Raw genomic sequence first — 15,940 nt, 5'->3', positions numbered from 1 at the left:
TGTTAAGATTTTAGGCTGTTGAGAGTACCATATTGGAGATTGGTTTTAAATCTTCTGTGCATGCCTTTGTGACGATCATAGTCCATTCCGTTTCCCCATCTTTGGTGAAAGATATATTAATAAACATAATCAAAGGCAAATCTTCTCCCTTTTTTCCTCAAGTACCAGTTTATACATACAAATCTTGAATCCTCTCACATTATGGGAATCTTTTTTAAAAATCGTTTTCAAATTTACATTGATAACAAATGAATTGTCAGCATCATGACCAGTCTGAGTATTCTATTATTTTTGTTTCATTGCAGAAAATAACTACAAAGCAGGGCCTTTAAATCTGCTGCCATCATGGGATTAAGTTTCTCCAAGTTGTTTTCAAGTCTATTTGGTAAGAAGGAGATGAGGATATTGATGGTGGGGTTGGATGCAGCCGGTAAAACAACAATTCTTTACAAATTAAAGCTTGGAGAAATTGTTACTACAATTCCCACTATCGGTAAGTCCAAATAAATTTGAAAGCAGTTCTAAATTTAAAGTTGCTTCGACCTCGCACATTTTGAAATTTTAAAACATAAAGTGAGTTTGAATTGCAGGTTATTTAACAGTAATACATGTATATGCCATAATATCATTGTTTTAAGTAGTTTTCATCACAATAACTTGAGATTCATAAGCTAAATGAAACTAGATGTGTACAGCCTATGTCAATAAATTCCCAAATAAGTTGAGAAATCTAGAAATAGGCCTTCAATAATATTAATATTGGATCTTGTGATCATGAGCACAATGACTTTGAATATTCATTGCCGTTGATGATTCTATTGAACATAAAAGCCCCAAAAAAATACAATTTCAAAAAAAAATCAAACTAACAAAAACAAGGCCCGATGGTTAAATAACATGTGTGTACTGTATAAATGAAGAAATGATGTGAAGAGTAATTTTGAAAATACATATATTTCACATTTGATATCATTTGTACACATAGGCCTGGTATCGTTTCAAATGAATGCCCTTAAGGGACCAGTGTATAAAGATATACATGTATTTTAATATTACAAATTATTAAGGTTAAATAGGCATAAAAAGTTTTCTGGAAATATTTCGGTGGTAACAGTCATATGCCTGTTAAACACTAGTACATGGGGATGACTATATATATTAACATGAAATTTCTATTTACTTTTTAGGATTTAACGTTGAGACTGTAGAATACAAAAACATCAGTTTTACGGTGTGGGATGTCGGCGGTCAGGACAAGATCAGACCTCTGTGGAGACATTACTTCCAGAATACACAAGGTAACACATCAAGTGTTGTTGTTTATATCTATTGTTTGGCAGTAAGCAAGACAAACAAGTGGCTTAAACATTGGCAATGGTGGTCATTTCTAATGGAACTGGAACTTTGGAAGTTCCCAATTGCATCAAACAGACCAATACTATCATTCATACATGGATCAATTTTGTAGAAAAATGGTCAGACAGGATATAATTCTTAAAGATGCTCCACCGCCAACAGAGCATAAATGATACCTATCATTTGAACAATGGTTGGTGATTAATCATGTATATATATGTCTAATTGACACAAAAATAACTTAAAATAATTTATTTTTCCTTGATGCATGCGCATACAGTACTGCATTCCATATAGGACATAGTGCCACAGAATGCATTTGTTGGAATTAATGTAATTAATTATTTTTGATACTTTTATCTGGAAGTAAAATTAGAAGCTCATACTTTTCAATAATAATGGTGTAAAGTAAGTAACTTTTGTCATGAAGAAAAATACTTAATCATCTGCTCCTGTTTTTGATAGAGAAAATTTTTAAGGGACGAAAATCTTTGAAATTATGTGGATTTTGAGACATATACTATTTATGCAGATTTTATGCCGATTTTACTTAAACATCAAGTGGGAGATAGTGAGAATTATCTGCTTGAGAGCATTCAGATATGAAGTTCTTCCTATAGATTTGTAAATCTTTTGTTGTATGCTGCTTTTGATGTTTTATGTATTTTATGTTAGCAGTTCATCTTTGTATAATAATAGATTGAATCTTCTGTTTTATTACTAGGATTGATATTTGTGGTGGACAGTAACGACAGGGAACGTGTTGGAGAAGCACGAGAAGAATTGAAGAGGATGATAAACGAGGATGAACTTAGGGACGCCGTGCTATTGGTGTTCGCTAACAAACAGGTGAGGAATATATATAATGTGTATAATCGTCCAAAGTAAAAAGCAAAGGACTTTGTTTTTAACTACAATTAATAACAGTTTTAAACATTTTACAATTTGGGGGCCAAAAAGGGTCCAAACCATACATAATCCTTCAGTATGGATGATTTAGCTAAATTAAGGTAATGCTGATTAAATGTGATTAAATATTGGACAGAAAGATTTTGTAATGCAGGTGTAGTATCACATTGTCCTAGATCATTGTTACACAACCGATACAAGGTTTTGGTGACTAGTGTGTGTACACTGTGACCTTTTTCCAACATTGGACAGTGTGTGTAAAAACTCTTTATCAGACATTATCTGATGACAGAAGGTAGCACTTCGGAACCAGTCTTCAAGGCGTTGAAACATTCACTGGATGTGTAACACATTTCTCACATACATCCTACTCCTACTGGTAACCCCAAATATGTTAATCTTGCCGAAACTTGTTAGAATAACGGCAGAATAGAATTCCAATTCGATCAGAAAAATTTGAATTGGAATTCTGAGGAAAAGTCCTAATATCAACACTGAATAAAAAAGCACATATGCTAATTCTGACGAAACTTGTTAAAAATTAACTATTCTGCCGTTATTCTTATAAGTTTCGGCAAGATTAACACATTTGGGGTTACCAGTGTCTACAATTTCAAGAAAACGTTTAGAAGCACTTTTCCAAAGTTATGTAAAAGCTGCACAAATGCAAGTATTTTCTATCACTAATGCTATATGTTGTCTATTATAGAGATTTTGTTTCATATTTAAACTATGAACAATTCTTTTTGTGACAGGATCTACCAAATGCCATGAATGCAGCAGAACTCACAGACAAGCTTGATCTCCACAGTCTTAGAAATAGGACCTGGTACATTCAATCAACATGTGCCACCAGTGGTGATGGTCTATACGAAGGACTCGATTGGCTATCCAATCAACTTAAAAATGCTAAATAATGGCATATGTTAACAGGGATGTGTAATACTTAATAGATTGTGTAATATTGTTGAAGAAGTCTTTTGCCTTCAAGAAGTCCCTGCAGAGTGAGAAAGTTCTAGTACTCGTGGCAGAGTATCTTGTATTTTTAAGAAAATACCAGGTACTTCGGTATGGCCAAATGAAATGAAGTATGTAGTTCCTTTCACACGGTATGATTTTAACATTCACAATAAAAAAACTAGTTATTAATAACATATGGTAGTAATTATTATGAAACAGATATTTCTAATTTGTTCCACTGCATGGTTAAATCAATTTTAATTAGAATTTTAGGTGGCATCGACCAAAAGCTCAAATTATAAATTGATTTTTTCTTTGGCTATATTTTCTTTGTGAATATTGTCGAGTACAAAGATAAATTTGGATGAAACTTTGCGAGTCATTTTATATATTTACAAGTTGAAAAGTGGGACGACAGAAGAATTTTTTTTTTTTTTTTTTTTTTGCGAAGATGGCAAGTTGGAACAAAATGAAGTGTAAATACTACTACTATTTATTAATAACATTGAAAACGGCCTGATAGAATCAGTTCTGATGTTCTTTCTCGGTAAATTATTTAGTAATTTGTCACTTCTATTTTACAATCTACACAAGTACTATTTGATGAGATTTTAATTTATTCAGCATAAGTATTAAAAGTAAATGTGTAAACAAAATTAAAAAGTACACCAGTATCTGTCATATTTTACTTTAGTATATATCAGAACACTGGATGATTTTAAAAATAATTCACCCCAGAAGACACATTTAAGCTCTTGTAAATCAGAGACTAGACCAATCCATTATGAAATTTTAGGGGTTAATGAGTTAAGTGCTAAAAAAAATTCTTGTTGGAAGAAAGTGAGGTGTCTGTTCAGATTATTGAAAGAAATTTCACCTGAATGATTGAGAAGTGAACCAACTGTTTTCATGTTGCTTGGGTATGTATTGCAGAAATATTTTGGAATAAGAACCTTGTGGGTGGTATATTGCCGTGGTGATTCTTATTTATTTTTTTGTCTTTATGTACTCTAGTATGACTTTCATATTAACATTTGAATTCCTGTCCCTAAGTGTACGGAGAGAGATGGTTGAGGTTTCTGAGATGTCTACAATGCGAGAAAAGTTTGCCAACATTAAGTTTCGTCTTGGTTATGTTCCAACAAAAAAAGAAGAAAAGAAGAAAAAAGATTAAAATTTCTGGCCAATATATATTGTGTCTATTACTGTAATACCACATCTTTATATAAACATGTATATATTCAAGAAAAATTGGTTGATGAGCTTTTGGATATAACACATCTGTATATATTCAAGAAAAATTGGTTGATGAGCTTTTGGAGTCTGTGAATTTAAAAAAATCTTGTTAATTGATACATGTATATCCATATACTGTATGAGAATGATATTGAGTTCATCCTCAAATTAGATAATTATGTATCATGAGAATGGCTCATTTCATTTGTGCATCACAATCATGTACATGCATAGTTGGATTTGTGTAATCAAATTGTCTTAGATCTGTTATGTTATTTAACGCTTGACATCTAGGTGGTGTATATGGCTTACAATATTATCGCTGGTAGTGTCAAATAATATTTTACTATTTCAACCAGAACTTTACATCATTCCATCACTGAAGAAGGACCAATATTATGCAGTTATTAAAATTATATTAATGTTTGATATAAGCGGCTTTAGTATATACTGTGGTCTACCGGTAATAAGCCCCCTCTGCCCTTGACTATTGGATTTCTAGAAAAGGGGTCTTATTACTGAATGTAGGCCTAAGTTTTTTATACCATGAAGTGGCATTACACATTGCTACATATGTACATATATATTTCTGTGTTTATACATACTTACTAGTATGTAAACCTGGAAATAAAGTGTTTACAAAAGATAGGCTGTTTCCACTTAGAAGAAATTGCTGTATTTTCCTTTATACATGTATTTCATTTACACATTAGATAAATACATGCACCTATCATTGTCTTTGATAAAATAGTGTGTGTGTGTGTGTGTGTGTATGTGTGTGTGTATGTACGTGCTTCTGACTTTGGTTTTGTGTTCTTTCAAATGATTGCATATATCTGCTATAGTATATCCCACTTGTGAAAGCCACTGCCCTAGTATAGCTCCGGTAAGGGCTAACCCATTCTGTGGAGGTTTTGTTTTGTGAAAACTTGTCATGAAATAATAAATATCATGTGAACACTGTTGTTGTTCAGTTGTGTATATGAGGGAAAAATTGTAGTTCTTCGTAGTTTTTTATCACTGCATTACACTACACTACGTTTAATTAAGTGTAAAATAGTTAAATCAACCATGTTAAATGTAGCTATAAACTATTTATTTTACATTGAATGCAAAACAAGTTATACAACTTATGCAACTTACTCTCGATGGCCTGAATGTAAGCGCGCGAGTAGTCTTCGTGTGGGAGGAAACCGGTATGCCCGGAGAAAACCCACATGATTGGGCAGTTGAGTCCTAAGATTTTCACATCTGTGCTGGGGTTTGAACCCCAGCCGGCTAGGTGAAAAGCAAGCGACTTAACCACTTCACCACCCAATCACCCTTATATAGCTATACACTGCAAGTTATTTCAAATAATTAATTCTATGTACTGTACTTCTTGAGTTGCTTGTATACGTTGAATATAAATGTAAACATTTTATTTGCCTGAACATGATCACTTAGATCAGCCCTAATGCATTCTTCTCTTTCAATATACAGGCAGGTTCAAGGAGAGAGGTTAGCAAACTCCTTGGAAATTTTCTGATAATTTGATATTTCTCAACTTTTCCATAAAAACAAACACACACAATCCGTTAAAAGAGCCATGTTTCATTGAGAAAGAAAGATGGGTTCTTGAAAATAATGGAAACTTTTTTATGACTTTGTTATTATCATTGGTTTTGTTGAAGATGGTATTTGTTTCTTTGGATGTATGCTTATACATAGCTAAAGGCTTCTTGTTCTGATCACTGAAAACAGAAATGGGTCCCGTATCCGCAATTAATAATTTGATTGTATGAATGGACACACACATAACCATTATTTGTGAATATCAAAGAAAATAAGCAGACCTTGAATCAATGTACATTTAATATCATATAGTGTGACAAAAGTTATGAATTTTCTATCATTAAGGGAACATTGCTTTTTCCATCAAACAAATGTTTCAGTTGGAATGTACGTACACTGAACAAAGATACATCCTGATGATATGAAACTACTATTTTATCACAAGTTGTCTGTAAGGGCATATTTAAGCTCAATTTCATCAATTGTTTTTTAAGAATTTCCAACAACATATTTAACAACACCTCCCCAAATATATAATTTAGATTAACCAGTAGCTATATATAGTCTTATAGAAAATGTAGTGTCACTTTTATTAATGAAGCATTTTTACAAAAGACTTTGTTTAATCAACACAACGCAATCTTATATAAAAATTCCTGCATGAAATTTTTAAACATTTCATCTTTAGCTCTTAAACAGACAATCTTGACATTATTGTTATATAATGCGGTTTTTGTGTAGCCTGCAACGTGAAGACAACATTATATGGTAGGTATTACTGTAAAATTGGAATTAATGATTGCGATGTGGAAATTTGGGTTTTTAAATCAATCTCTATGAATGATCTGAAATATCAACTAATAATCACAGGGACCTGTCACAAAGTCTATGTCAGGTCCCTGTACTAATAATTTAATTGGATACAAAACATAAAAACTATAGATATATATAGATTTGTTGTACAGAGGATAACTAGTTTAGTTGCTGATTGCCCACTACATGACAACCCTGATAAACATCAGGGAATGATACACTTTTTGAACCTTGTCTGACTCCTGTCTGATACACTCAAAATTTTTGCAGTTATGATTTAACTATCTAACCATCATTGTTTGTATATAATAACTTATTTATACAAATTTTGGGGCTTATCACCTGGGAACCATAGGGCATGGCCAAAGGAGGTGAAATCAACCATATCACTACATATAAAAACTGATGCACCAAAAATATTCATGTTTCACAGTACTGATTAATTAGTGTCACTGTACAGAAATACGTTGATGCCATAATGTAGATTAAATTTGCTTTTTGGTGATCATACTATACATTTGTGTGGTGATATTCTTTAGGGAAGATCAGTTGGAAAGTCCATTCGTGCCTCCCTAGGAAAACATGCTTGGTTTAGATTGTTGTTTAGAAACATGGTCATAAAAGGTTAAGGTAACTTTTATGTTACTAAAAATAGTAATTGCATTTATTAGGTGATTGACCCTCTGGTTGATAATTAACTCGTATTTCATGGACAGCTTCCTTTAATTGAGAAGTTACTATTATGACTGAAAGTTACTGCAGTGTGTTTATGTGGTATATATTCAGTATTTGCATATTACAGAGTTATCTGCCCTTGCGGGTAGGTATTGATTGTGACGTAATGAGTTTGCGAGCGTAACGTCATACTTTTCGGACGAAACGATGTGAATTGGCTGACAAAATATTGACGTAACAATTGATACCTATCTGCAAGGGAGCTAACTCTGTAATATACAAAGACTGAATCAAAACAAATCTTGTCAATTTGATGTACAATGTAAAATATACCGTATTCAAATTGAAATATCTGCCAGTAATGAACTTCACTATTTTTTTCAGAACAGTAAGGGATTCCTCTATTGTGGTGGCATTTAAAATAAACAGCAATCATGGGCAATGTATTTGCTGGATTATTCAAAGGATTGTTTGGTAAGAAGGAGATGAGGATATTGATGGTGGGGTTGGATGCTGCCGGTAAAACAACAATTCTCTACAAATTAAAGCTTGGAGAAATCGTTACAACCATTCCCACTATAGGTAAGTTCTTATAAGAAGTAGCTTACTTCCTCCCTAGTGTACTATTTCAGAATAGGACAATAAATTGTCTAACGTTGTCAAGACTTTCTTCAAGAGTGTTAAAATGTAGTGTTAATTTAAATGATTGAAAATAGAGTGCGGGTCCATATTTCTTTGTCCTTTACTTGCGTTTCCGAGAGTAGATTTTTATTGTTTTTAAAAGATAAACATTCAACAGTCTAAATGATAGGATCTTCATGTTCTTACTATATTTGATTACTTACAAAAGTATGAATGCAATAATTTTTGTATGAATAGAGTTACAATACCTCCCCATTTCGGGTACCGTTTTCTCGTAGGGTGTCCAGATTTCGCCATTTTGGTAACTAAAGATTATTTAAATGTAGATATGAAAATTATATTTAGTAAATTTATGTCCATGCATTGTCAGATGATTATTAAATAGGCCACTCATTCAACATCATTCCCACTTAATTAACAAAATACTGTCATTTACCTCACTAAATAGAGAGGCACAAGCTTTTGAAAGATGAAATGGTTGTGTTATAAAAGTTTCATAAATATATAGCTTTTGCAAAACTTTTAAGAAGACTGTTGAAAAAAATGACTGAAAAATAGTGTTTCTTGATATTCAAAATGTAATCGTTTGGAAATGAGATATGAAGAACAAGAAATAATACAGTAAAAAGTGTTTACAAACATATCTGGATATTCAGAAATTATTGAATTGAATAAAAAAAGAAAATTTTTGAAGTTTCTGGAGAATGCTCTTTATTTTTCAGGATTTAATGTCGAGACTGTAGAATACAAAAACATCAGTTTTACGGTGTGGGATGTCGGCGGTCAGGACAAGATCAGACCTCTGTGGAGACATTACTTCCAGAATACACAAGGTAATAAACTAATGATTGTTCATGACATTACTAGCTCTTCCAACCATCTCAGATATTGTAAGACACACGTGAAATGATACTATAATGACCTCACAGGAAGTTTTGACATTAAAATCAATGTATTATGTTACATAATTGTTGATATTAGTGGAAACATCATATATATATAAGCCAGATTTCTATTATTTTGATTTAAATAAGGATGGAAGTTCTGTATTATTCATTACTAAAAGTTATTTGGTAAATGGAATCTTAAATAGAATCATTTCCAGGGTCCTCAGATCATAGTGCAAACCGTTTTTTTTTTTTTTTTTTTTTTTTTTTTTTGCTAATTAAGTTTTTTTACCTTGTTGCATGTAAAGTTTTGTGTACATATAAATTCATTAATTAACAAAAGCGCAAAGTTATGTCTAACTTGAAAACAACTCTGACGCAAATGTTTTACTCTTGCAAATCTCGAAATTCAGCACTCACAAAAGTATCAATGTTTGTATTTGTTTTTCATTCTGAGATTTTCAGCTATTTTTTACAACATGCCATTTTGTTTATATTGCAATCAAATTCGAGCTCTGTATTACACTAGAAAAGAAAAAAAAATGACATGGTGAATTTCCAACAGAACAATTTTAATCGTTGCTATTTTACTAAACATTTCACTTTATTTTGCTTTTCTCATCTCTGAAAGGATTCAATCTTACTTATATTGCAGTTTTTCTTGAAATGCCCTATGTATGCAAGACGGATAATGCAGATATATGATAAAATAAAATGTTATTTTTAGAGTAATAGACCATGCATTGATCAAGTAATTTCTTGTCACTCTTTCCATTTTTTTTCTATGAATGTGAATTTGTAGAAATTAATCGGCCTCCAAAATAATGAGATTTATTTCTTAGTGAATAAAAGCAATTACATTTACCATGGTTATCCGTGGATACATTTATAATTCTGCACATTTGTATCATCAGGATTGATCTTCGTGGTGGACAGTAACGACAGAGAACGTGTTGGAGAAGCACGAGAAGAACTAAATCGGATGATAAACGAGGACGAACTTAGGGACGCTGTGCTATTGGTGTTTGCCAACAAACAGGTTAGAATCGTCATCGTCTTGATTTCCAGTCACAAATACAAAATTTTCTTTAAAAATAAAATCAATTTTTGAGAAATATGGTTGTTAAAACTTGACTGAGATGAGTAAATAAATATTTACATTTGATGAAACCACTTCAATATGCTATTTGATGAAAACTCTTCAATATACTTTTCAACATCCTCACAGCAAGTGAAATTTTATTTTCATACTTATATAACCAAGAGATTCTTACAGACATAATACTTTATATGAGTATCTATAAGCTTTCCATAGCTTTCTAGCTTTTGAGCCTACCTTACCGGTATGCAATGCAAACATTGCTTTCAAATTGTCCCCTTCTTTGTCAGGATCTACCAAATGCCATGAATGCAGCAGAACTCACAGACAAGCTAGCACTTCACAGTCTTAGAAACAGGACCTGGTACATTCAATCAACATGTGCCACCAGTGGTGATGGTCTATACGAAGGACTCGATTGGCTATCTAATCAACTGAAGAATGCGAAATAAATTAAATTTAAGAGGGATGTATATTGATAGTGTTTCACTATACAGTTGTATACGTTTGGGAAGGTATTCACCGCAAAGGACTTAATTAAGAGGCTGATGGTTCTCCTTGTTTCATACTTAGTACAATGCATCTGGAGATTTTCAAGGAAAACGTTGTCATGACAATGGAAATTATGTAATAGACTTCTGTCAAATCTTATTGTGATTACAAAAGAGGAAGGAATCATTTACGAAATATAATGTCAAATAGATAGCTTTACAAATTTACTACTGGTCATGATGGATGTCTGGGTTTCGTTACAATAGCTGTATGTACAGATTACGCAATGAAAAATATCCTAGCACTTTATACATTTAGAACATGGACTTAGTTAAAAGAGGACTCTTGATCAAACATTACAACAAATCATTACATTTATAGAAAACTTTCAATTAAATCTGTTCAGGTTCGATGTTACTGTTGAAGTCTTGCATATTCAAAAGTTGTGTTAAACACATCCTTTATGGAGATGTAATTTTTATGAGCGACTTTGATGTCTGATGCTTTAACCATGATTGTTTCTACTGCATTACACAGATTACAAACATTGGTGAACTGAAGCTTTCTTTTGCTAAATGTCTTTTGCATTGAGCCTGGGGTTTAATGTACCTTATAACCTTACTGTGTTGTGATAAGAAGAGTGATAGTGTACACAATTTTAAATTATTAGAATTGTACACTGTTAACCACTGTATTTTGGTGAGATGCTAATTTTTACAGAATTTCTCAAGAGAGCTTGAACGTGAATTGAAATGTTTTGCGAATAATTATAAAAGGATTATATGAATGCATGAGTGTCCGGAAGAACTCTTGAGCATGAATTTAAGTATTGGTGAATATTTGCATACGCAAAAATAAAATGGTTAACAGTGGTTGACTTGAATATACTGTTGTCAACACTCATAAATATTCTCATGTTCTCACTAAAACTGTGTGTTTCAATTCTTTAATCAGACTTCAAGGACCGTCTACAATAATAGCTTTGAGTGATTTGCCAGCATGTTGGCTTCATTTGAAACTATTCTTAGGCTTCTACTAGTTCTACTGCAAATAATTGTTCAAGCATCCTTTCTGTTATGAATAAGAGGACTCATTCGTTGGTCAAGTGTTTAGTGTTTCTCTGTCAGTCCATTTAATCCTCCAATGAACAGCAAAACTAAAGCAATACAATATTGCTGCATTGAAAATTGACTAAAACACTAACATTGTTTACACACTATGAAGTATTAAATGAACAATTGATTTACAGGAGCTACACTGTCGACAAGTAGTATTTTGGTCTATTAAAAACAACAGACGAATTAATATTCAGTAACAAAAATACATTATTTCACTTAAACCGTCATTGAAAAGTAGTTATTTAGTTTTTTGTATTTAATATAATTAATTGTATCCCGAAAAAAATCTGTGGCTTTAAGCCCTAAATGCAATAAGGTACTGATCGACAGAAAAATCTCTCAACAACTTCTCCATAGAACTGGCCTCTTCCTGCACAATTATAGTCTACCTTGGTATTCTAGGGATTACTAGCACTGGCGGAATATCTACCCTTGGACTATGTCATAGCAAAACTGAAGGTTCTGTCTGTGACTGCGGATGAGCAGGGCTAGATACAAGATGACAGTGAAAGTAACCCCTCGAGTATTGAGGATGGGCAGGGCTGTAGTGGGACCAAGAATGAAATGTTTGAATGATTTGATATCTATGTGTATATATAATATCTAAGTCAAATATGAAAATGGAAGGGTTTTTCTTGTGCTTGTAGAATTAACAAATTTTCATCTTCTAAAGAAGCACGTTGACAGTAAGGAAATAAGCAAACTATATGTGTTGTAAATGGTTGTGAATGCCATACATTTTATATGAGAATATGTTCGCTCGTAATTTATCTTCATTGGTATCTTTCTCTTATAATTCTTCAAAATATGACACATATTTCAGTTGCTACAGTATATTTATCACACATAAGTACTCGGTGTTTTGTCACTTTGAAACATACTTGGAAAGATTCAGCGTGGTATCATTTTATATATTAAGGAAATAATATGTAACATCTGAATAAAATGTATCATTGTTCATTATGTTTCGTCTGACTTCTGTTTGCTCGTTTGTTTGCTATGAGGGGAGCATCTGTCGTCTGTTAACATTTTATCAAAATACAAAAACAAAACTAACATCAAGATGACCAACTGTACATACTAAAAACATGAGTTGACCAAATGACCCTCAGATATTAGCCTGTAAGCATGGTTCCTGATACTGAGAAAGTCTTTATACATGTATATTTCTAGCAATTATATCGACTTCGTTGATTACTTTTATGACACACGCAGACGCCCTGTGATAAGGAATGGAATTGGAAGCCATTGGCGGTTATGCAAAACCCATGTTTAAGTGCATTAAGTTGCTCATTACGTGTGAAAACCGAAGTAACGTATCATCAGTACTTGTTTCGGTATTTGATATGAAATATTGTGAAAATGGGGCGATATTCCTACTGTTTCTACCAGGGCGTATTTGCAATCCACGCATGCATATTGTGAATTGGTTTACTTATAAATAATCTAACTTCGTCAACACCTTCCTTGGGTAACTTTTCACAATATATATGTTAAACTGTATTATGGCAACCTTTATTTCCTTGAGGAACTTTTCACATTTTGATTGAAAATATCAATTTAATATGTTAAACTGCATTATGGCAATATCGATAAAACTTCACGGTCATTTCACGGATCGGGTACCGATGTATCGTCGGTTACTCATGTCGTCAACTTATACTACGGTTGTCTGATAAACGGAGCGTAGTGGAGTTTAGACAAGTACTATAAGGCATTATCTCCAGATTGTTCTGTAAGTCTGTCATATCAAACAGGTCACTATTCTTATGTTTTGTAAAATGGTCAAAACCTGATTGGTCTTTGGATCAATTTTGTTAAAACTCGGTCAAGTGATGTAACATTTTTTTACACATCACATGGTTTATTACTGTTTACCACAGAAACAGAATTGAGTCTTCTAATTAGTCAACATTTAGATATTGTCTTATTAAGATTAATACAAATTGCTATACACGAGTTTAGAAGGATTACAAGTACAAAATTATGATTCGGAAGCCACCAGATATTATTTGGTTGTCATATTAAACGTCAAAACGAAAAAAAACGAAATGTGTGGGTCGATCATCGATGAACCTTTGATCCAATTTTCAAACAAAAACATAATTTGCATGCCATGGTCCAGATGAGAGGTAGTGGAGACAGTAACTTACAAATTAAGTTCGGTTGTAGCAGACCGAATTTATTGAACTGGACATCCTGATGATAAATGTTTATTTGGAAAACAATATATATATATATTATACAAAATACAATATACCGTATTCAACTTACAATCTGTCTGTAATTAGCTTAACTATTTATTTCAGTAAAGATAGAAGTTCCTCTGTTGTGTTGACACTTATAATAAACAGTAATCATGGGAAGTGCGTTTTCAAATCTGTTTAAATGATTGTTTGGTAAGAAGGAGATGGAGATATTCTATATTTCTGTTTCATTGCAGAAAATAACTACAAAGCAGGGCCTTTAAATTTGCTGCCATCATGGGAGGAACCTTCGCCAAGTTGTTTTCAAGTCTATTTGGAAAGAAGGAGATGAGGATATTGATGGTGGGGTTGGATGCTGCCGGTAAAACAACAATTCTCTACAAATTAAAGCTTGGAGAAATCGTTACAACCATTCCAACTATAGGTAAGTTCGTATAAGTAGTAGCTAACTTCCCCCATAGTGTACTATTTCAAAATAGGACAATAAATTGTCTAGAGTGTTAAATATGGTGTTTATTTAAAGAATTGAAATTATGTTGCAAAACATCTTTTTATCTGTAAAAATAATGGAATTATACAATAAAACTAATATATAATATTGAAAAATGGAATAATACAAGAAATTTTCATAAAAATGTTTTTTCAGGCTTCAATGTTGAGACTGTAGAATACAAAAACATCAGTTTTACGGTGTGGGATGTCGGCGGTCAGGACAAGATCAGACCTCTGTGGAGACATTACTTCCAGAATACACAAGGTAAGATAAAAGATTTAAAAAAGCCAAAATAAGGCAAGACAAAATAAAGTTAAAGAGATGTCAAAAATTGTGGTTACAGTTAAGAGCATTTCAGTTTTACTTGGGAGTTTTCATATATTTTGAATTAGAAAAGTTATTGTCTTAAGTCATATTACTGTTGTCACAATATTTTAATAGTGACGTTTATAACATTAGTGATACGTGGTAATATGAAATGTAATAAAATGGAATTAATGACTAAACAGCATGGGGGTTATTAAAAATCTTTTTAATGTAAAGATGCTCCACCGCTGACAAATGGTATTTTTTCACTATCAAAAACAGGAGCAGACGATTCAGTATTTTTCTTCAGTTACAAAAGTTACTTACTTTACACCATTACCACCATTGAAAAGTTTGAGCTTCTAATTTTACTTCAAGTTAAAAATATGAAAAATAATTAATTGCATCCCGAAAAAATTCCGTGGCACTATATCCTATATGGAATGAAGTACTGATTGCGCATGCACCAAAGGCGAAATAAATTATTTTATGTTATTTTTTGTGTTAATTAGGCATATATATACACGATTAAACACCAATTATTGTTCAAATAATGAATATCATTTATGCTCTGTCGGCGATGGAGCAATCGTTTTAATGTAAAGTTTCTCCACGGGGAGAAATATTCGACCATTTAGACTTCTAATACAAAAGCTACTACACTATGTACTAAGGTATTTTCTTGTCATTTTTTCATCTCTTTCTTTTCATTCTATGAATTTGAGTTCGCAGAAATTAATTGGCCGCTAATATAATCGTGAATAAAAAACAATGATACAATTTTCATGGTTATCCGTGGATACATTTATAATTCTGCACATTTGTATCATCAGGATTGATCTTCGTGGTGGACAGTAACGACAGAGAACGTGTTGGAGAAGCACGAGAAGAACTGGCCAGAATGTTAAACGAGGACGAACTTAGGGACGCCTTTTTATTGGTGTTCGCTAACAAACAGGTGAGTTTCCTGTGTCTCAAAAACCGTCATCGTCATATTAGTTTATACTCAGTTTTACAGATAAATATCGCTCTTCGTGTATTTTTGTTATAAAGTTATATGTGCCGTTATTGGGCGAAAATTTTAACTTATTATTTTTACTTCAGTAATCTATTGAAATTCATCAGGTTTGCTGAATTAAGCTGTGAAATCCCTCAAATGGCTTTAGATGCCCTATAAACGTTAGTTACAACAA

At 32.4% G+C, this 15,940-nt stretch overlaps 1 protein-coding gene across 4 annotated transcripts in view; it reads left to right on the top strand.

The window, feature by feature from the left end:
* The window catches only part of LOC138314195 (ADP-ribosylation factor 1), a 30,634-nt gene that overhangs the window by 11,878 nt on the left and 2,816 nt on the right, over positions 1 to 15,940 (top strand). The window contains exons 2-5 of one of the 4 annotated variants that reach the window (XM_069254399.1): positions 7,888 to 8,085; positions 8,868 to 8,978; positions 9,947 to 10,071; positions 10,422 to 12,699. In XM_069254399.1, coding sequence (XP_069110500.1) covers positions 7,938 to 8,085; positions 8,868 to 8,978; positions 9,947 to 10,071; positions 10,422 to 10,583 — 546 coding nt within the window. In that variant the 5' untranslated portion in view covers positions 7,888 to 7,937 and the 3' untranslated portion in view covers positions 10,584 to 12,699. Of the gene's footprint in view, positions 1 to 305; positions 494 to 1,187; positions 1,299 to 2,080; positions 2,206 to 3,020; positions 4,234 to 7,887; positions 8,086 to 8,867; positions 8,979 to 9,946; positions 10,072 to 10,421; positions 12,700 to 14,184; positions 14,373 to 14,594; positions 14,706 to 15,580; positions 15,706 to 15,940 lie in introns of those variants that run through there. The other 3 variants (XM_069254400.1, XM_069254401.1, XM_069254398.1) reach the window with 3 other exon arrangements.

Source organism: Argopecten irradians, chromosome 2, assembly GCF_041381155.1.
Source record: "Argopecten irradians isolate NY chromosome 2, Ai_NY, whole genome shotgun sequence".
Lineage (NCBI taxonomy): Eukaryota > Metazoa > Mollusca > Bivalvia > Pectinida > Pectinidae > Argopecten > Argopecten irradians.
The sequence above is the reverse complement of the archived record's forward strand: the minus strand, read 5'-3'. Positions and strand labels throughout refer to the sequence as shown.